The following is a 22,613-nucleotide window of genomic DNA, read 5'->3' as shown; positions in this document are numbered from 1 at the left end:
CGAAATTGAACCTGAGCGATTTCCACATATCCAATGCGAACAGTTAAAGTAGCATGACGAAGTTGATTTCTTTTTAGCGCTTAAGGGCAACAGAAAAATAATTGCTTTTTTTTGCCTCTGGACTTTGGAGGCATTTAATCACACTTCCGATTCAGTTCAGCACACAAGTGCTGCTGGTGTGAGGTAAACAGTTCCTATGAACATTTAGTTCTCTTCAGATCCTCATGGTTTGTATATTAATATATACAAATATACAGCTGAGTTTAAAAGTTAGCATGACCTTGTAAAGGAAGGACATATACTATCACAGTCTTTGGATTTTAGTGTGTTCTTTCCATGATGAATAACTGGAGCGATACAGATACTATTTTAAATATGAACAAATAATATTGGTACTCTTTCATATTCTGCAACAGCCTTCATGGTCCCTTAGCTTTGACGGCGTGCCTGCAAGTTTCGTCTCTTACCACAAACGTTCAGTAGAATTCAGATCAGAATTCATAACATACCACTTCAAAATGGTCTAATGTTTTCTTCTCATCAGTTCCATGGTGTTTTGCATTTTTAACCTGCTGGAAGACCCATGACTGAACACAACCTTCTGACAGGGGCTGTACATGCCGCTCAGAAATGCCTTAATAGTCCACTGACTTCATTGTGCCCTACGTGGATTCAGAGCACCCAGAGCCTGAGGCAGCAAATCAACCCCAAAACATCATTGAGCCTCCTGCATGTTTTAAAGTAGGCATGGTGTTCTTGTCTGATCGGAGATAGGTGGTTTCACACTACACGATCTGTCACCAGGATGAGTCGGTCTGGTCTCCCAGACTACGTTCTGTCACGAAAACACACCCGAGAAGTGTCGAGGGGTTTAATGATACTATGTCCAAAAATGCACGTCAACAATAATCGAGCGATGAAAGTTGTTTGTGCGCTGATGTGCAGCGTAAAAGCAAAGAGAAAAAATAAATGAATCTAAGTGGATTTGGCAACATGACCAGCAGGGATCGTCTGTTCTGTAGTGAGTTGGAGGTTTACAAATATTTTTTTGCAATGCGGCATTAGTATTATGGTTTGGCGTGGACGATAAGGTTACAAATACTGTAAAACTTGAGTGTATGCCGCTCAGGTGGCGCAGTGGTAAAAACACACGCTGCAACCGGAGCTGGTTCTCGAGTATGTCGTATCGAATCCAGCTCTGCCTTGCCGGCTGAGGCTGAGCGGCTATATGAACAACGATTGGCCTGTTGTTCAGATGGGTGGGACTAAGGCCGGAAGTGGGTCTCTCTCTGTCAGAACGGTGCAGTTACGACCTCTGAATCTGGCTGATTAGCGGCGCCTAGACGGAGATGAGGAAGGAGTGCTCTTAGGGTGTGTCTCTCCGCACGCAACGCTAGGTGGCACAACACTCATCAATGTGTGGGTGGCAAAATGCATACGGCTTGCTGCTCACGCGTTGGAGGTTACCTTCAATCTCCTCGGTCAGGGCAGGAATCGGCATAGACAGAGAGGAGGCGTGATGCAAATTGGGCAATTGGACGCGCTAAAGGGGGAGAAAAAAAGGGAGAAAATGCAAAAAAAAAAAAAAAAAACTTGTGTATGCCAGTGTATTCTGATAGAAACTATATTATGCCCCTGTCCCAAGTTTTTACATCTCCTACCCCGGTATCTTGCGTTCTCATTGGCTGTAGTTTGACACCGCACTCACTGCCAGTCGACCGACTGATTCAGATATTTAACATGCTGGATATTTTACTTCAGCTTGGATCGAGTTGTTGAACAGTTCACACATGGCGATCGAGAGCCAAGTTTTGATCGCCGAGTGAACGTCGAACTAGGCATTAATCATTAGCATCAGTCAATTCATTCATTCACTGTCTGTTTTAACACCGCTGTATCCTATTCAAGGTTGCGTGGGTCTGATTCATTAAGTAAAAGGAAGGGAACACCCTGTACAGCTGCCAAGTCTATCACAAAACACACACTCACACTTATGACAATTTTCAGTATCTCCAGTTGACCTGACTGCACGTCTTTGGACTTGTTGGAGGAAACCGGAGCACCCGAAACCCCCACAGACACAGGGAGGGCATGCAAACTCCACACAGAAAGAACCCTAGCCCCCTGGCCGGGAAATCAAACCCGCATTCTTCTTGCTGTGAGGTGTCGGCGATACCCACTGCGCCACAGTGTCGCCCCATTAGTCAGTTAGTTCATATTGATCAGTGGTGATTTTAATCTCAGGTTTATATCAAGTGCTGAATAACAGAAGTGGAGGGAACCCAAACAAAATCCTTTTTTTCTTTTCTCTGCTGCATTGTTAAAATGCCAGAGCCGTCAGTCTATAATTAGTCGTCTGTTTCACTGAGGTTCTCCCATCACGGCTGAAAATGTCACTTTTAATGTCCAATTAACTCCACTGTTCTGGCTTTTCCAGACTTTCCCCACCAGTCCTCAGTACTCAGGTTAGATTTTTTTAATTATTATTTTAAAAACCCCTAAAGCTTTTCTTGTTCACTCAGCATCACTTAGGCATTAATTTTCTTTTTGTACTGTAGAGATGATTGATTGGGTATTTGTGGGGGGACCAACACTTCTTTTGCGATTTACGTTTAGCTTTATTTTCTTGGTCTTTAAGCTCCCAGTCAGGCAGGGATACACTGGACACTCTTTGGCCATCCTCCCTTATATATATATATATATATATATATGCGATGCGATTCACGATGCTGGGTTCACGATACGATTTTTTCCAAATTATTATTTAAATTAGACAAATTATGAAAAAGTTTCCTTTTATTATTTCTCTTAAAAAGAAAATACTGTAATTGTGCTTATCTTTTATTTACATAGTTTATTTGCATGTACAAACTATGCAAAACAATGCTGCACATTTCCCTTTTTATGTAAAAAAAACAAAAACTGAAATAAAATTTTAAAACAAATCCAACATTTAATCAATAAATGACTAATACAAATAAAGAAAGTATCCTCACATAAATAAATTTGGCTGGACAATTCCGAACCTGGCAACCCTGTAGTGACGTCAGCCAGGCGAGGTGAATAGCGCCAGTGCCCTCTGCTGTTAAAGTGAACATGATTTATTATACATGTAAACCGATTTGAATCGTTACACATGTGAATCGATTTTTAACTGTCTTGTGGTGTATCGTTACATCCCTATTATCGAGTTTTATCCAGTTATCCAATCACATTACACATCTTGTACTGCTTTAGACTTTCATTCCTGTCCGAGTAGAACCGTGACTAACACACGACACGTGTGCAGTAGTCGACCAATTCTTTTCACCCGCACAAGGTGGGTTGATATGGAGATCCGTATCGTGCAAATAGAGTCACGTACCAATCTACGTTATTCCCAGTCATCAAACCACCAGCAGAGGTCATAATTGCAGCAGATAGCCAAACTCTACTCTTGGAAAAGCCAATTGCTGATAGTAGAGCACACAAGGCCAGTTATGAATGTGTACACACCTGGCCGGCTAGTAGCACCGCCGCCAGCCAAGTGCCCTTATCTAATTTGTGTTGTTATTTTATTATACCATTGTTTATGGTGTCATAAATAAAATGTTGTAAATAAAGTGATATTGTAAGCTTGGTAGGACGTCTGATATCAAAGTAGCTTACATGTGTTTGATCTTTCATCATGATATACTGGGAATTAACTGCAAACCAAGACTGCTTTCAGTTAGACCAAGAATGATTGAATTAATGTAGATTCCTTTATATCACACTGTGATATGGTGATATATTACAAGCTTGTGGTGCGACGTATCAATCACAGCGTACATTTATTGTTACTTCATAATGACATTGAGAACTGATGGCAAAATAAAACTTTCCTCTTTCAATAAAGACCAAGATGACTTTAATTTGGTGTAGATAGTTCTGTAATGAAATACTGGCTAATATAAATGGTAATAATGTTAATAATCAAAAGTTTAGCATGGTGTATTTTTTAATTAAGCGCCCACTGTCTAGGGTTTATTGCTAATGCTCAGTAGGAATAAAAACACTTTTTCACTCAAATCAATCTTGCCATTTAACATAAGACGTTATTGTAAGCATTTAAAAGCTTTCTGCTGGCTTTGCCACTAATTATAAAGACTATTGACATTAATGCTTGACAGAATTGACACTTTATTCACATAGTTTTGTATAAAAGGTACTTTAGTTTGTACAGAAACACTCTGCAGTCATGAGTTAGTGCCATAGAAAAATAAAATCACAGCACATAAAGTGGGTTTATGAAACTTTGTATTGTTAATGTAAAAGTGAATTGTGTAACATAGAAGAGCTATAGAGCCATGACAAGCAATCCCAGGATTAGTAAACGTTGGATTCCTATGTAAAATGCAATACACTGATCTCTGTGTTCCCCAACTCGCTAGTCACTATGCTGTATTTTCTCACAATGCCACGGTTCCACTGTTCAAGGTTTGATGAATCAAAGTGTATTTGTCACATACAGGTCAAACATGGTATTAACTAGCAGCTTTTTTTATAACTGCCCGGTCACATTAGTACTAAAAACTAAAGAAAAACATAATGTAAATAATAGAAATAATTTCTAACAAAAAATGTATAAATGTTGTGTAGAGGTACTGTATATGAGGTGCAATATATGAAAAATTTTAATATGAGGTGCAATTTAATCCTGTAAAGTGAATAATGTGTGCTTAAGGTGTTGTGCAATTATTGGTGAGGTATGACTACATGTATATATCAATACATGTACATATATGTAAGTAAGTAAGTAAGTAAATTTTATTTATAAAGCACTCTTAAAACAACTTATGTTGACCAAAGTGCTGTACATCGAATAAGCTTACATAACACAACATTATATTAAAAAAGTAAGAACCAAATAAAAAAAATTAAGCATCTACACGTGCAATTACATACACACACATACATATACACTGATCAGCCTTAACATTAAACCACCTCCTTGTTTCTACACTCACTGTCCATTTTATCAGCTCCACTTACCATATAGAAGCACTTTGTAGTTCTACAATTACTGACTGTAGTCCATCTGTTTCTCTACATGCTTTGTTAGCCTGCTTTCATGCTGTTCTTCAATGGTCAGGACCCTCACAGGACCACCACACAGCAGGCATTATTTAGGTGTTGGATCATTCTCAGCACTGCAGTGACAATGACATGGTGGTGGTGTGTTAGTGTGTGTTGAGTGGGTCAGACACAGCAGCGTTGCTGAAGTTTTTAAACACCTCACTGTCACTGCTGGACTGAGAATAGTCCACCAACCAAAAATATCCAGCCAACAGCGCCATTTGGGCAGTGTCCTGTGGCCACTGATGAAGGTCTAGAAGATGACCAACTCAAACAGCAGCAATATATGAGTGATCGTCTCTGACTTTACTTCTACAATGTGGACCAACTAGGTAGGAGTGTCTAATAGAGTGGACAGTGAGTGGACACGGTATTTAACAGTGAGTGTAGAAACAAGGAGGTGGTTTTAATGTTATGGCTGATCAGTGTGTGTGTGTATATATATATAAATTACATAACACACATATATATATATATATATATATATATATATATATATATATATATATATATATATATATATATATACAGATACAGGGGTTGGACAAAATAACTGAAACACCTGGTTTTAGACCACAATAATTTATTAGTATGGTGTAGGGCCTCCTTTTGCGGCCAATACAGCGTCAATTCGTCTTGGAAATGACATATACAAGTCCTGCACAGTGGTCAGAGGGATTTTAAGCCATTCTTCTTGCAGGATAGTGGCCAGGTCACTACGTGATGCTGGTGGAGGAAAACGTTTCCTGACTCGCTTCTCCAAAACACCCCAAAGTGGCTCAATAATATTTAGATCTGGTGACTGTGCAGGCCATGGGAGATGTTCAACTTCACTTTCATGTTCATCAAACCAATCTTTCACCAGTCTTGCTGTGTGTATTGGTGCATTGTCATCCTGATACACGGCACCGCCATTGGATGCACATGGTCCTCCAGAATGGTTCGGTAGTCCTTGGCAGTGACGCACCCATCTAGCACAAGTATTGGGCCAAGGGAATGCCATGATATGGCAGCCCAAACCATCACTGATCCACCCCCATGCTTCACTCTGGGCATGCAACAGTCTGGGTGGTACGCTTCTTTGGGGCTTCTCCACACCGTAACTCTCCCGGATGTGGGGAAAACAGTAAAGGTGGACTCATCAGAGAACAATACATGTTTCACATTGTCCACAGCCCAAGATTTGCGCTCCTTGCACCATTGAAACCGACGTTTGGCATTGGCACGAGTGACCAAAGGTTTGGCTATAGCAGCCCGGCCGTGTATATTGACCCTGTGGAGCTCCCGACGGACAGTTCTGGTGGAAACAGGAGAGTTGAGGTGCACATTTAATTCTGCCGTGATTTGGGCAGCCGTGGTTTTATGTTTTTTGGATACAATCCGGGTTAGCACCCGAACATCCCTTTCAGACAGCTTCCTCTTGCGTCCACAGTTAATCCTGTTGGATGTGGTTTGTCCTTCTTGGTGGTATGCTGACATTACCCTGGATACCGTGGCTCTTGATACATCACAAAGACTTGCTGTCTTGGTCACAGATGCGCCAGCAAGACGTGCACCAACAATTTGTCCTCTTTTGAACTCTGGTATGTCACCCATAATGTTGTGTGCATTGCAATATTTTGAGCAAAACTGTGCTCTTACCCTGCTAATTGAACCTTCACACTCTGCTCTTACTGGTGCAATGTGCAATTAATGAAGATTGGCCACCAGACTGGTCCAATTTAGCCATGAAACCTCCCACACTAAAATGACAGGTGTTTCAGTTATTTTGTCCAACCCCTGTATATAGGGCCCGGTCTATGACATTAGGTTGTCGTTACTGATTTATGGTGTTGCTTTCTTGCTACAGGAGCTGCAGGAGGTGACACTAGATGCACAGCAGATGCAGGCATGGGACCAGCTGCGCTGCATGTACAGAGGACCATCCAGAGTAATACACAACACACACACCAATTTACAGCCGCACTTACAGTACTCTCACACCCAGTACCACTTCAGTGTAATAATAAGGATAGTTTGGAGAGAGAACACCACAGTGTCCTGGAATAACAAGGAAAGGAAATAACAGTCAAGGTGTGACTGAAGAGCCCCATGCTTCCTATTTATTCCATGTCCATTTACTAATGTTGTAATTTACTTTATTTAATAATATAAAAAATAACTACAACATCCTTTACATGGTGGTTACTATGGGTACATCAACTGCTCTGTACCCCATAGTTACATTTACATTTTTGGCATTTTGTAGACACTTTTATCCAAAGCGACTTACAGTACTGTGACAGGATAGAGTCTAAGCAATTGAAGGTTAAGGGCTTTGCTCAAGGGCCCAGCAGTGGCAACCTGGTAGTGGTGGGGCTTGAACCAGCAACCTTTCGAATATTAGTCCAGTACCTTAACTGCTAGGCTACAACTGCCCTACAGTACTGTGACAGTATACAGTCTAAGCAATTGAACGTTTAAGCGCCTTGCTTTTAAATCTCTGGCAACCTGGACGTCATGGGGCTTAAACCAGCAACCTTCTGATTGCTAGTCCAGTACCTTAACCGCTTGGCTACAACTTAGTATTTCTTTCCATTGCCAAGTGGCCCGTGCTTAATTTGCTACCTCTTGGTCTGGGACCAGATATACGGGAGTCTGGTGGAGCAGAATCAGTGCAGACTGTGTTGACTGTATGTACTTGACAAGTGCTACAGTTTAGTTTTTTCACCAGAAAACTGGAAAACACAAAAAAAAAAAAGCCCATTTGGACCGTTGACGAGGTGCAAGCTCTCATCAGTGTGCCATTAGAAACAGACGTGCAAAAAGACCTTGAACCTGGCATTCCAAATGAAAATGTTTTCAATACAATTTCACAGAGAATGTAATACACAAGGTCCCAGAGGCCAGCAAAGCAATGCAGTGAGAAAAAATAAAACCGTGCTAGAGAAAAATAAAAGCCCACAACAACCGCTCCGGGGCAAACCCAAAATCGTCCTGTTGTTGCTTCTGCTGTTTTTTAGAGTCATCGTGGCGTATTTGCTCTCAGCGTCTGGTGGAAAATGCCTTTAAAATCTCACTTTTAATGAACGTTTGAACGTGCACAGTAACACATTAGCTACAGAACAGATAGTTTTGGATTTGGATGTTTACTATAATGTTCTGTTAAGTACAGTTTAGTACAAAAGGGCAAAAACCTTTATAACACGGCATTCAGGTTGCTATTTGTTATTGTTATAATCATTATTAGTAGTAGTACTAGTGCTATTATTAGTATTGTTAATATTATTATTAGTAGTAGCACAATTATTACTATTATATCTGTCTACTGTAATAACTATCTGATTATTAATATTGGTATTAGTATTACTATTAGTATTAATAGTAGTAGTAGTAGTGGTGTTACTGTTATTATTAGCAGTACTAATAAAAGTAGTAGTAATATTAGTATTACTATTATTAGTATGTTGTTATTATTATAATTATTGTTATTATTATTAGTAGTAGTAGTACTATTATTGGTATTAGTGTTAGTAGTAGTATTAGTATCGTTAGTATTGGTAGTAGTAGTATTACTATTGGTAGTATTAATATCTGTATTATTATTAGTATCGTTAGTATTGGTAGTAGTACTGTAGTATTACTATTGGTAGTATTAATATCTGTATCATTATTATTAGTATTGGTAGTATTGGTAGTAGTATTACTTTTGGTATTATTAATATCTGTATTATTAGTAGTAGTATTAGTATCGTTGGTATTGGTAGTATTATTACTATTAGTATTATTAATATCTGTATTATTAGTAGTATTGTTGGTATTGGTAGTAGTATTACTATTATTAATATCTGTATTATTAGTAGTAGTATTAGTATCGTTAGTATTACTATTGGTGTTATTAATATCTGTATTATTATTAGTATTGTTAGTATTGGTAGTAGTATTACTATTGGTATTATTAATATCTGTATTATTATTAGTATTGTTAGTATTGGTAGTAGTATTACTATTGGTATTATTAATATCTGTATTATTAGTAGTATTGTTAGTATTGGTAGTAGTATTACTATTGGCATTATTAATATCTGTATTGATAGTAGTAGTATTAGTATCGTTAGTATTGGTAGTAGTAATACTATTGGTATTATTAATATCTGTATTATTAGTACTATTGTTAGTATTGGTAGTAGTATTACTATTGGTATTAATAATATCTGTACTATTAGTAGTAGTAGTAGTATTGGTAGTAGTAGCATTACTGTTAGTATTATTAAAATATGTATTAGTAGTAGTAGTACTGTTGTTGGTATTAGTGTTAGTATTAGTATTTTAGTATTTTTATTCGTAGTAGTCATCGTAGTGTCTTATTATTAGTAGTAGAATAGTAGTAATATTAGTATTATTATTGGTAGTAGTTGCACTATTATTATTTTTAGTTCTATTATTAAAAGTAGTATTACTATTTCTGTTATTATTTGTATTACTATTATTAGTATTATTGTTGTTATTATTAGTAGTAGTAGCATTAGAAATAGCAGTAATGTTAGTTATACCTTATTAGGAGTAGTAATATTATTATTATTATTGTTATTATTATTAGAAGTAGTAGTCGTAGAACTATTAGTATTATTATTATTGGTGGTAGGAGTAGTAGTAGTACTGATAGTATTATTATTATTAGTAGTAAAAATAGTAGTAATCTTAGTATTATAGTAGTAGTAGTAGTACTAACTGTATTAGTAGTAGTAGTACTAACAGTATTATTATTAGTAGTAAAAATAGTATTATGTTAGTATTATAGTAGTAGTACTAACAGTATTAGTAGCAGTAGTAATAGTAGTAGTACTAACAATATTAGTAGCAGTAGTAATAGTAGTAGTACTAACTATTATTATTATTAGTAGTAAAAATTGTAGTATTGTTAGTATTATAGTAGTAGTAGTACTAACAGTATTATTATTATTAGTAGTAAAAATAGTAGTAATGTTAGTATTGTACGGTAGTAGTAGTAATAACAGTATTAGTAATAGTTGTACTAACAGTATTATTATTAGTAGTAGTAAAAATAGTAGTAATGTTAGTATTATAGTAGTAGTAGTACTAACAGTATTAGTAGTAGTACTAACAGTATTAGTAGTAGTAGTACTAACAGTATTATTATTAGTAGTAGTAGTAAAAATAGTAGTAATGTTAGTATTATAGTAGTAGTAGTAGTAACAGTAGTAGTACTAACAGTATTATTATTAGTAGTAGTAAAAATAGTAGTAATAGTATTATAGTAGTAGTAGTTCTGTAACAGTATTAGTAGTAGTAGTAGTAGTAGTACTAACGGTATTAGTAGTAGTAGTAGTACTAACAGTATTATTATTAGTAGTAAAAATAGTAGTTATGTTAGTATTGTAGTAGTAGTACTAACAGTATTATTATTATTAGTAGTAAAAATAGTAGTTATGTTAGTATTATAGTTGTAGTAGTAGTACTAACAGTAGTAGTAGTAGTAGTTTCTCCAGAATATACTGTCTTCTAATTTGGTCTCAGGCTCCTTTCATAATTAGCATGAATACTTTAGCATTATTATTAGTCTAACACTTACCAGGTGAACACATGAATAAATACACACAAACATTGTATTTTTTCTGTAAAACAATACACACAGTTTTAATGAACAGTAAGGTACAGTTACACTTTCTCTAGAGCTTTGTGTCTCCAGACAGTAAAACTAGGTTAGAGACTCAGTGGTGCCCCTGGCTCAGTTGAGTGCTCTACAAACACAGTTTAAAAAAAAAAAAAAAAGGAGGTACAGATGTCACGGTATCACCTCCTCACTGCAACAGCAACTCCCAGTGTTCAAGTATGTTCCTCTCATGTAACGGCTCTGTAGCAATCCGCCACTGGCTTTACTTGTGGTTGGCCAACATGCATATCATCTATGTGGTGACCCTGCACAATACAGTTAGGGATGCAATGTCCACTGCAGGATTGAACAATAATGAAATTATTACAATTATTTATTATATATGAATATAAATAAAGCATTTATTTAATAGTATTTGAATTTGATGCCTTTTTTGGCAGCTGCCATATTCTTAGGTGTCACCCTAGCATATTGTCCTGGTCCACATACCAGTTTTGGCACAGCTTTTATGCCGAGTGCCCTTCATGATCCCACCCTCCTTATTTTAACCGGGCTTGAGACCACACTGACAAGTGCACCTGGCATGATGGCATGTACAGTGTATCACAAAAGTGAGTACACCCCTTACATTTCTGCAGATATTTAAGTATATCTTTTCATGGGACAACACTGACAAAATGACACTTTGACACAATGAAAAGTAGTCTGTGTGCAGCTTATATAACAGTGTAAATTTATTCTTCCCTCAAAATAACTCAATATACAGCCATTAATGTCTAAACCACCGGCAACAAAAGTGAGTACACCCCTAAGAGACTACACCCCTAAATGTCCAAATTGAGCACTGCTTGTCATTTTCCCTCCAAAATGTCATGTGATTTGTTAGTGTTACTAGGTCTCAGGTGTGCATAGGGAGCAGGTGTGTTCAATTTAGTAGTACAGCTCTCACACTCTCTCATACTGGTCACTGAAAGTTCCAACATGGCACCTCATGGCAAAGAACTCTCTGAGGATCTTAAAAGACGAATTGTTGCGCTACATGAAGATGGCCAAGGCTACAAGAAGATTGCCAACACCCTGAAACTGAGCTGCAGCACAGTGGCCAAGATCATCCAGCGTTTTAAAAGAGCAGGGTCCACTCAGAACAGACCTCGCGTTGGTCGTCCATAGAAGCTGAGTGCACGTGCTCAGCGTCACATCCAACTGCTGTCTTTGAAAGATAGGCGCAGGAGTGCTGTCAGCATTGCTGCAGAGATTGAAAAAGTGGGGGGTCAGCCTGTCAGTGCTCAGACCATATGCCGCACACTACATCAAATTGGTCTGCATGGCTGTCACCCCAGAAGGAAGCCTCTTCTGAAGTCTCTACACAAGAAAGCCCGCAAACAGTTTGCTGAAGACATGTCAACAAAGGACATGGATTACTGGAACCATGTCCTATGGTCTGATGAGACCAAGATTAATTTGTTTGGTTCAGATGGTCTCAAGCATGTGTGGCGGCAATCAGGTGAGGAGTACAAAGATAAGTGTGTCATGCCTACAGTCAAGCATGGTGGTGGGAATGCCATGGTCTGGGGCTGCATGAGTGCAGCAGGTGTTGGGGAGTTACATTTCATTGAGGGACACATGAACTCCAATATGTACTGTGAAATACTGAAGCAGAGCATGATCCCCTCCCTCCGGAAACTGGGTCGCAGGGCAGTGTTCCAGCATGATAATGACCCCAAACACACCTCTAAGACGACCACTGCTTTATTGAAGAGGCTGAGGGTAAAGGTGATGGACTGGCCAAGCATGTCTGCAGACCTAAACCCAATAGAACATCTTTGGGGCATCATCAAGCGGAAGGTGGAGGAGCGCAAAGTCTCGAATATCTGCCAGCTCCGTGATGTCGTCATGGAGGAGGGGAAAAGCATTCCAGTGGCAACCTGTGAAGCTCTGGTAAACTCCATGCCCAGGAGAGTTAAGGCAAATCTGGGAAATAATGGTGGCCACACAAAATATTGACACTTCAGGAACTTTCACTAAGGGGTGTACTCACTTTTGTTGCCGGTGGTTTAGACATTAATGGCTGTATATTGAGTTATTTTGAGGGAAGAATAAATTTACACTGTTATATAAGCTGCACACAGACTACTTTTCATTGTGTCAAAGTGTCATTTTGTCAGTGTTGTCCCATGAAAAGATATACTTAAATATCTGCAGAAATGTGAGGGGTGTACTCACTTTTGTGATACACTGTATGTGTAGACACCTAACCCAGACACCCCAAGTCTCCCGGAAGTTCCGGGAGTCTCCCGCATATACATAGCGGCTCCTTGATGCCCGCAAGTCAGATAAAATCTCCCGGAATCTAGAACGAGCGGCCAAGAGCGACACACACGCATGCAGGCGACACAGACTTTTTCCCCGATCGTATATTAAATCTGTTATCTGATATACAATCTAGCGCACTGTGTATGGAACATAAATCAATTGTCTAATATACTGTCTAGTGCACTATGTAGGGAACATAAATCAATTGTCTAATATACTGTCTAGAGCACTATGTAGGGAACATAAATCCATTATCTGATATACAATTTAGTGCACTATGTAGGGAACATAATTAATTATGTAATACACTATCTAGTGCACTATGTAAGGCAGACAAATCATCATCTAGTTATACTTTCTAGTGCACTATGTAGTGAACATGAATGCGTTATCTAAAACACTATCTAGTGCGCTATGTAGGGAACATAAATCCATGATCTGATATACAATCTAGAGCACTGTGTAGTGAACATAAACCAATTGTCTAATTCACTATGTAGTGCACTACGTAGAAAACTTAAATTCATATCTAAAATACTATCTAGTGCACTGTGTAGAGAACATAAATCCGTTATCTGATATACAATTTAGTGCACTATGTAGGGAACCTAAATCTGTTAACTAATACGCTACCTAAAGCATTATGTAAGAAACATAAGTCTATTATCTAGTACACTATCTAGTGCACTAAGTAAGGAACATAAATTCTTTTCTAACATACAATCTAGTGCACTATGTAGTACACATTAATGTGTTTGTGACGCGAACAGTTAGCTTAGTAGCTTAGTTAGCAGCTCCTAAAAGATCTGTTATCACCCATATCCTTTGGTGTGTGCGAGAGGTTTTTTAGCTTTTTTTTTTTTTTTTTTTTTTTGGGCTTGTGGGGTCGAGGTCTGCGTCCGGGAGTACCTCCCTGAAATGAGTTTTTGCAACTTGGGATGTCTGCCTAACCGGTTGATAGCACTGCTAAGATTTGAATCCCAGAGCTATTACTTGGCAGGTACCTACCTATGGTGTACCTCTGTGTGTGTGTGATTGTGTTTGTTACTTGTCATCAGTCGGAGTGTGTACATGTTCAGAACACATCCAAATCTCTAAGTATTATTACATAACACACTGAATCTGCTACTGCATTACATCACAGCATACACACACACACACTTCTCCTCCTTACTTCAGCTTTGTGTGTACAGTAGATCTGATGTATTATTCTGTAATGAAAAACAGGGCAAAGCAATTCCCAAATATTTTACCTATATAAATTAGGAGCAGCTGTTTTGTTCGTCGTAGTGCACCACTTTCCCACCACAGAGCATTGAAAAAGATCAGCCAGTCCAGCTCAGGTTAAAGATTTACCTCTAGTTTTAAGAAATGTATTATGCCAGGCTTGGAGTTACTTCTACATTTCACATTTTAGGGACAGTAGTAGCCTAGTGGGAAGAGATTTGGGGCTATCAGTCGGAAGATTGTTGATTCAAATCTAGGCTCTGCTATGCAGCACCTGTTGGGTCCTTAAACAAGGCCCTTATTCCTGTCTGCTCCAGGGACGTCATACAAAGGCTGACCCTGCGCTCTGACCCCAGAGACCATGCCTTCATTACTGGAACTGACGAACAACCCGTTCTCACTGGGACTGACAGGTACATAAACCAGGCCTCTTTAAATGGGAATGATGGCTACAGAGACCAGAAGGACACAGACTATTAACTGTCCCTCATCCATTTTCTGCTCTGGCCTTTTCTCTTATTTACTGATTTAAACACTTTAATTAAAAAGTTAAAAACTAGGCCGAGGAAGTTTGGGAGGGATAATAAGGCAAAATGGTACTCCTGGGATTTGAACCTTTAACTCTCTGGCCAGTAGAGTGCACACAACATTTTTGACAGAGAAATATAAGGGACCCACAGGGGCACTGTTTACCCCCTTAAACCAGTAGAGGTAGTAGTTACAAATAGCTTGTGATAACTTTGATAAAATGACTGACGTATGTCTGTTGGAATTTGTGCCCATTTGGTCAAAAGATCATTTATATGGTTGGTCATAATGTTGGTCAAGAAATCCTCCACTGATGTTCTAGTTCATTCCAAAGCTGTTCATTGGGGCTGAGGTGAAGGCTTTGAGTAGGCCGCTGGAGTTTCTTTAAACCAAGCTTTTCTTTATGTCTTTATAGACCTTGCTTTGCAGCAACAGTTTAGGGAAGGTCTTTTCCTTAAAGCATGACTGCCCCTTTACACAACGTTGTAAGCATATCTATGTCCTCGGCTGCTCCCGTTAGGGGTCGCCGGCGGACCGTGATCCGCATTATTGATTTGGCACAATTTTTACGCCGGATGCCCTTCCTGACACAACCCTCCCTATTTATCCGGGCTTGGGACCAGCACCACAATGGTTTATGCATCCTAGCGGCTAGGTACCTATAGGTATATTCAGTGTCTCCAGTTAGCCTGGCTGCAGAAACCCACATGGACACGGAGAACATGCAAACTCCGCACAGAAGGGACCCGGACCACCCCACCTGGGGATCGAACCCAGGACCTTCTTGCTGTGAGGCGACAGTGCTACCCACTTAACCACCGTGCCACCCTACAACGTTGTTAATATATAATTTCCTTTATATATTTGATTTACATTTACGGCATTTAGGAGACGCTTATCCAAAACGACTTGCAGTTCAAGCAATTGAGAGTTATTGGCAACTTTGTGGTCATGGGGCTAGAACCAGCAATCCTCTGATTACTAATCCAGTACCTTAACCACTGAGCTACATTTTTTAGAACACCTATTAGCAATGGTAGTGGCTGAAACACACAAATTCCAAAATTAGAAGGCATGTCCCAAAACTTTTGTCCAAGTTGCGTACCTTTTAGTCCCAGTGGACTAGGCACAGCCTGTTAGTCTGAACGAAAAAGACACAGCCTCTTTGTCTGTAAGCTTATACAAAGTAGCCGTGGACATTGTGTCTCTCCCAAACCTAACAGAACCAGAGATCTAGAGGAACATGAGAGGTTTTAGCTTAAAGCTCTGGAGAATAAGGTTTGATTAAGACGGGTTCAAACACAATTTAAATGTACAAGACTTTCTATGCCTCCTGTAGTCATAGCTTAAATTAACGATAGAAGTAGAAGCAGATTTGTCACAAATGGCATACTACCATACTAAATAGTACTATGTTATGCAATAGAAATGGTATAGTTACACACTATGTATGATGACATTTGGGATGCAACCTGGAAATCATTCACATGAGCTGTGGTAACAATGCCCACCTTTCCAAATAATGGATGTAAGCTTGCATAGTTAAAAATAGATACCATGTCATTAAAGTGTAGATGGGTCTCTCGGCAAGATGCAAAAAACATAAAGCAGACTGCTGAAGCAATAGATGCAACTTCTGTACTGGAAATAATCATAAATAATGATGCACTCAAGCTAAAGGATGAGAAAATATCCGAAATGTACACTTGTGCAACCAATTATTTCCAAAACACTCAATTAAATGATGAGTTTATGTTAAACATGTCCAGAAGCGGCGTCAACTTATCTGGACCAGAGACAAAAAGGACCATCCAGACTGTTATAAGTAACAAGTCCAAAAGACAGGGTCTGTCATGGCACGGGGTACCTTGTTTCTACACACACTGTCCATTTTATCAGCTCCACTTACCATATAGAAGCACTTTGTAGTTCTACAATTACTGACTGTAGTCCATCTGTTTCTCTGCATGCTTTGTTAGCCCCCTTTCATGCTGTTCTTCAATGGTCAGGACTCTCCCAGGACCACTACAGAGTAGGTATTATTTAGGTGGTGGATCATTCTCAGCACTGCAGTGACACCTGACACTGACATGGTGGTGGTGTGTTAGTGTGTGTTATGCTGGTATGAGAGTCCTGACCATTAAAGAACAGCATAAAAGGGGGCTAACAAAGCATGCAGAGAAACAGATGACCTACAGTCAGTAATTGTAGAACTACAAAGTGCTCCTGTATGGTAAGTGGAGCTGATAAAATGGACAGTGTGTGTAGAAACAAGGAGGTGGTTTTAATGTTATGGCTGATCAGTGTATGTGCAGACAGCCTATCACACACCTTATGAAGTAGAAAGTGGTCATAATAATACGACCGTGTATTAGCTGAAGATCTGGAATTGTATTTGATTAGGAGGAGAAAAAATGGCATTCCTAGACATCCCTAAAATGATGATGAATACTATCACATCACTGTGGTATTGTATTTTTTTTTTTTTATTAAGCAAAAACGATGCCAGAAATCATGGGCGGCGAAATCGACGCCTTCAGATTGAGAGCAGAAAGAAAGATGGAGAGCTTGAGACAGTTTAGAAGTGAAACAGAGGAACGAAAAAGAGAGAAAAAAAAGCAATAACTGTGGTGAGAGATGGTGGTTATAAAGAGAGATGAACAGAGAGAGCGTGCTGGTGGGGAAAAAAAGCCATTAGAGAGAATAGAAGCAGTGAAGTGGAAAGATAGCAGGAGACGAAAATGAAAGTGTAGCGCGGCGGTGTGTACACAGTGTGTGTGGGCAGACGCTGAGCGAGAGGTGGATGATGCTGTTTGGTCGGTGTCGATCAGTTAAATGGGCATCGACAGGCGCGGCGGAACGGCCCTGACCTCCCACCGACTCGATCTTTCATAACGAGTGACTCGCCTCTCATAATATGCTCGGCGACGAAGCTGTGCGTACGACGTTACAAACTCATCTTTGTTTTGTGAGTGGAAGTGGGTCACGAGTGTCGTACTGTGCAGGGAGTATGTGTCTACAAATTAAAAGCAAATATAGTGTGGTGCAGCGGGCTATAAATATCTGTGATAGCAAGAAACCCCCTTGACCGACCCTCCCTCAGACACAGCCATTTGCACCAGTTAGATGCCTTGTCTGTAATATATGTATTTTAATAAAATCTGGGTCCTCGGATTCAAACCCGGATCTCACTGGTGGTGGACTAGCATAACAGACTGCTGCACCACCCACACCACACCAAGTAAACAAGACAGTGTGGTGCAGCGGGGTAATACCCCATCTGGGCGTCTACACACAAAATCATGAATATAAACTTCTGCAATGGCAAGGAACCCTCTTGACCCACCCTCCCTCTGACACAGCCATTTGCGCTTGTTAGACGCCTAGGCCATAATATATGGACCCTTATAAAATCTGCATCCATATTATTTTGAGAAGATCTATACTTCTAAGTGTTTTCCTACATTTGCAGAGACATAGCCAATCATGTCTGTGTAGATACCCAGTTGGCTGATAGCACCACTGGGATTCAAACCCGGATCTCACTGGTGGTAGACAAGCATAACAGACTGCTGCACCACCCACACCACACCAAGTAAACAAAATAGTGTGGTGCAGCCGGTTAATACGTCATCTGGGCGTCTACACAGAAAATCATAAATATACATTTCTGCAATGTCAAGGAACCCCCTTGGTCTACTCCCCCTCAGACACAGCCATATATAGACTCATATATAATAAAAAGTGTGTCTATATTATTTTGAAAAGATCTGTACATCTTATTGTTTCCCTACGTTTGCACAGACATACCCAATCATGTCTGTGTAGTTGCCCAGTTGGCTGATAGCACCACTCGGATTCAAACCCGGATCTCACAGGTGTCTACACAGAAAATCATGAATATAAATTTCTGCAATGTCAAGGAACCCCCTTGATCCTCCCTCCCTCAGACACAGCCATTTGTGCCCATTTGGTGCCTAGCCTTTAACATATGGACTCATATATAATAAAACATGTGTCTACATTATTTTGAGAACATCTGTACTTCTAATAATTTATTTTTACCTTCTTCTATCTTGCAGTTGGCGATCCTGACAGAAATGACCAGCTCCCACAGCAGTGAAAAGGCAGGCTTGTTAAACCCCATCCACCCAGGAACAGGAACTATCTTTGAGAGCGAGAACCTCAGCCTCAAGCTTTCTCCCCCGCCATTGATGGAGGAATAAAGACTCCGCCCACTGTTACACACCTGAATAAAAGCACTATTCTATCAATACAGACTGAAGTTTAGCTTTTTTCCGTTTGCATTTTTGTCTTAACCCTTTCATGCCTGAGTGGAACATTCCATTTTCGGACACTATGTAACATGGTCATAGAAAAAACCTTATTGTGTAAATACCGTACATATCATAGACTATATATACACACCATTAGAACCAGAAGAATCAGTTCTTTAAAATGATATAAAACTCAGTATGGTTATTTAAGTGTAATATAACCAAATCTATACAAAAATCCTTCAAAATCAACCTAAAAAACCTCTACATTTTTATTTCATACATAAATACTTACATTTTTAACACATTTCTGTGCAATATAGAGAAAAATATAGAGTATATGAAATGTTTGCAATTTTGTGAGCCATTTGTCAAGAAAATAATTTTAAATCTATCATCTTCTATTCAAAAGTTATGATCAATTTAGCAGAAGGTGTCATTTAGCAATTTAGAATGTTCGTGTAGCTCCTTTTTTACCTAATTTTTTACCAATGTCAGCATACACTATAAACCAATGAAAGTGTACTTTTATGAAAAAAAAACCTGCATATACACACACCATTATAACCAGGAGAATCAGTTCTTTAAAATTATATGAAACACAATGTTTTTCAAGTGTAATATAATAAATGTTTACAAAAAACCTTCAAAATCAACCTAAAAAAATCTCTCGTTTTTTATTTAATTCATAAATACTTACATTAACACATTTCTGTGCAATATAGAGAAAAATATAGAACATATGAAATGTTTGCAATTTTGTGAGCCATTTGTCAAGAAAATAATTTTGAATCTATCATCTTCTATTCAAAAGTTATGATCAATTAAGCAGGTGTCATTTAGCAATTTAGAATGTTCGTGTAGCTCCTTTTTTACCTCACTTTTTACCAATGTCAGCATACACTATAAACCAATGAAAGTGTACTTTTATGGAAAATAAAGACTACATATACACACCATTATAACCAGGAGAATCAGTTCTTTAAAATTATATGAAACTCAATGTTTTTCAAGTGTAATATAATAAATGTTTACAAAAAACCTTCAAAATCAACCTAAAAAATCTCTCGTTTTTTACTCAATTCATAAATACTTACATTTTTAACACATTTCTGTGCAATATAGAGAACAATATAGAATATATAAAATTTTTGCAATTTTGTGAGCCATTTGTCAAGAAAATAATTTTGAATCTATCATCTTCTATTCAAAAGTTATGATCAATTTAGCAGAAGGTGTCATTTAGCAATTTAGAATGTTCGTGTCGCTCCTTTTTTACTTCACTTTTTACCAATGTCAGCATACACTATAAACCAATGAAAGTGTACTTTTTTCTTAATTATTACTAAATTGTCAACATCCATATTTTTGAAATGACAGCAGATAAAATGTATTTGACAAAATAAGCACTCTAACAACAGTGTATAGTTCAAAAACATTAAAGATTTTTATTAGAATTATATACACTTCTCATTCTATAAATAATTTCAAAACAACAATACAATATAGTTCAGCACTATTGAAGAACAATGAACAATGCATCACTCCATAAAACAAACTCTCAAATAATCCAATTCAACAATACAAGAAAAAGCAATTATTTGTTCAGGATAATCATTGAACAATTCAGTAAACAGTTTTGAGGCAACAGGATATCAAATCTCATCTAAGCCATTTTGCCAAAAATTCACTACAAAATATTTAACAGACAATGCACAATGGATAATTACCTCAAGTTACCTCCTTCCAATGAACAATGCACACTGAACTTTGACCTGTGAAGAGAAAGAGAAACAAAGAACATATACACAAACACAGGGGTTGAGGAAGGATGAGAGGGACTGACAGTAGAAGACAGAAGCCCTGTGTAGGTCTAACTGCGAAACTCATCTCCTTCACTAGAATGCCAAGACTGAAAACAGTTTCGATTGCCAACTAAACAAAATCTTCTACCTTGGCACTCAGGAGCCATGCATGCAATCTTCGTTTTATTTTATTTTTTGAATTTTTTGTAGCAAAGCCAGCAATTTCCTGATACTTGCTCCATCTGAGGAATGTGGGTGACGTAAAACGATGAGGAAGTGGTTGGAGCTACTGAAAGCTGAGATGGCAAAATTGAATCTACGGCAATGTCTGCAAGCTGGCGCGAAAGATTTTCCCTAAAGTTTATCTGGCTGTAGCCTGCTAAACTAAACCCATAACGTGATGCTGGATTGGAATGATGCCAGTCCTGAAACAAAATGAAACTATTAACGACGGCTATGTCCACAAAATGGAAGAAAAGTGTTTTCCACCACTTTTGAGTTTTCTGAAGCAGACTGTATGTGTTTAACATTTGATCAGATCTGTCAACACCTCCCATGTGTTTATTGTAGTCCTTTACTACAGCTGGTTGACGGACTACTTTTCTGTCCCACGTGGCACCATTCTTTACCATCCTAGAAACCTCTGATGAATCATTAGCATTGTGGAAATTAGAGAGGCATGTAACTGCTCGCGTGTCCTTCCACTGAACAACTAAGACATTTCCGTCAATTCTACACCACCTCATATCACCACGGTTAGCTTGCCGCTCCCATTTCTTGACATCTTTGAAATCCACTGGGAATTTCTTACGATTAATCCTACATGTCCCACAAGCATTGATTCCCCACTCCTTAAGTCGGACCATAACAGTTGGTGATGTATAGAAGTTGTCAAACCAAACTGTGTGACCTTGATTTTTAAATGGCTGCACAAGGTCTTCGATCACTTTTATAGCCAAATCAGTTATGCGCCCATCAAGACTGCCTGTGTATACATCAAAGTCTAAGGTATATCCCGAATCTGAAGTTGCAATGACCCACAATTTGAAACCCCAGCGAGTAGGTTTGCCCTTCATATACTGCTTGAATCCTGATCGACCTTTTGATTTTACCATTCTCTCGTCTATGCTCAGATTTTCATCAGCCTGGAAAAGCTGCTAACGCAACTTCCTAAGACGATCAAGATTATTTTCTGTGGCAGGATCTACAACATGGAGGGCTGCCATCAATTCCTTGAAACGGTCACGGGACATGAATAACTTGGCCCATGAACCCTGAAGAGATCTGGTTCCCCAATATCTGTGAATGCTGTGGAGGGACGTGAAACCCATGTAAATGAGGAGCCCAAGAAACCGGTAGAATTCATCTGGGGTCACTTCTCCCATGCCCCATGATGGTTCGCATAAGACGGCCTATTCAGTACAAGCTCCCACCCCTTAGAGTTTGTAAACTGGCAAATCTATGCAACAATGGTGTACGTGAAAAACAACTTACAGAAGTCTATTTCACGCAAGGTACTTGTGGCTGACCGTACAGCCCTGTGCACACTTCCCAGATCTATGCCTACTGGACGAGAAGGATTAAATGGTATGGGCTCTGGTGCTTCTGTGTCTACATCAGCATAGGAAGGAAAGGATACAGATTCAGGGAAGCGTTTCCGCTTCCTACCTGACATGGGACAAGAAAGACTAACCAAACCCATAAAAGAAAACAAACATTAGTAAAAATCATAATCTGAGTTTGTACTCTTTT

At 38.8% G+C, this 22,613-nt stretch overlaps 1 protein-coding gene across 2 annotated transcripts in view; it reads left to right on the top strand.

Moving 5' to 3' along the window:
* The window catches only part of vps8 (VPS8 subunit of CORVET complex), a 186,825-nt gene extending 167,772 nt beyond the window's left edge, over positions 1–19,053 (top strand). Inside the window, exons 44-45 of one of the 2 annotated variants that reach the window (XM_063010937.1) lie at positions 6,947–7,027; positions 18,862–19,053. In XM_063010937.1, coding sequence (XP_062867007.1) covers positions 6,947–7,027; positions 18,862–19,005 — 225 coding nt within the window. In that variant the 3' untranslated portion in view covers positions 19,006–19,053. The remainder of the gene's footprint in view (positions 1–6,946; positions 7,028–18,861) is intronic. The other variant, XM_063010938.1, reaches the window with a different exon arrangement.
* Positions 19,054–22,613: the final 3,560 nt, after the last annotated feature.

The sequence above is a fragment of the Trichomycterus rosablanca genome, chromosome 15, assembly GCF_030014385.1.
Source record: "Trichomycterus rosablanca isolate fTriRos1 chromosome 15, fTriRos1.hap1, whole genome shotgun sequence".
NCBI classification, from domain to species: domain Eukaryota; kingdom Metazoa; phylum Chordata; class Actinopteri; order Siluriformes; family Trichomycteridae; genus Trichomycterus; species Trichomycterus rosablanca.
The sequence above is the reverse complement of the archived record's forward strand: the minus strand, read 5'-3'. Positions and strand labels throughout refer to the sequence as shown.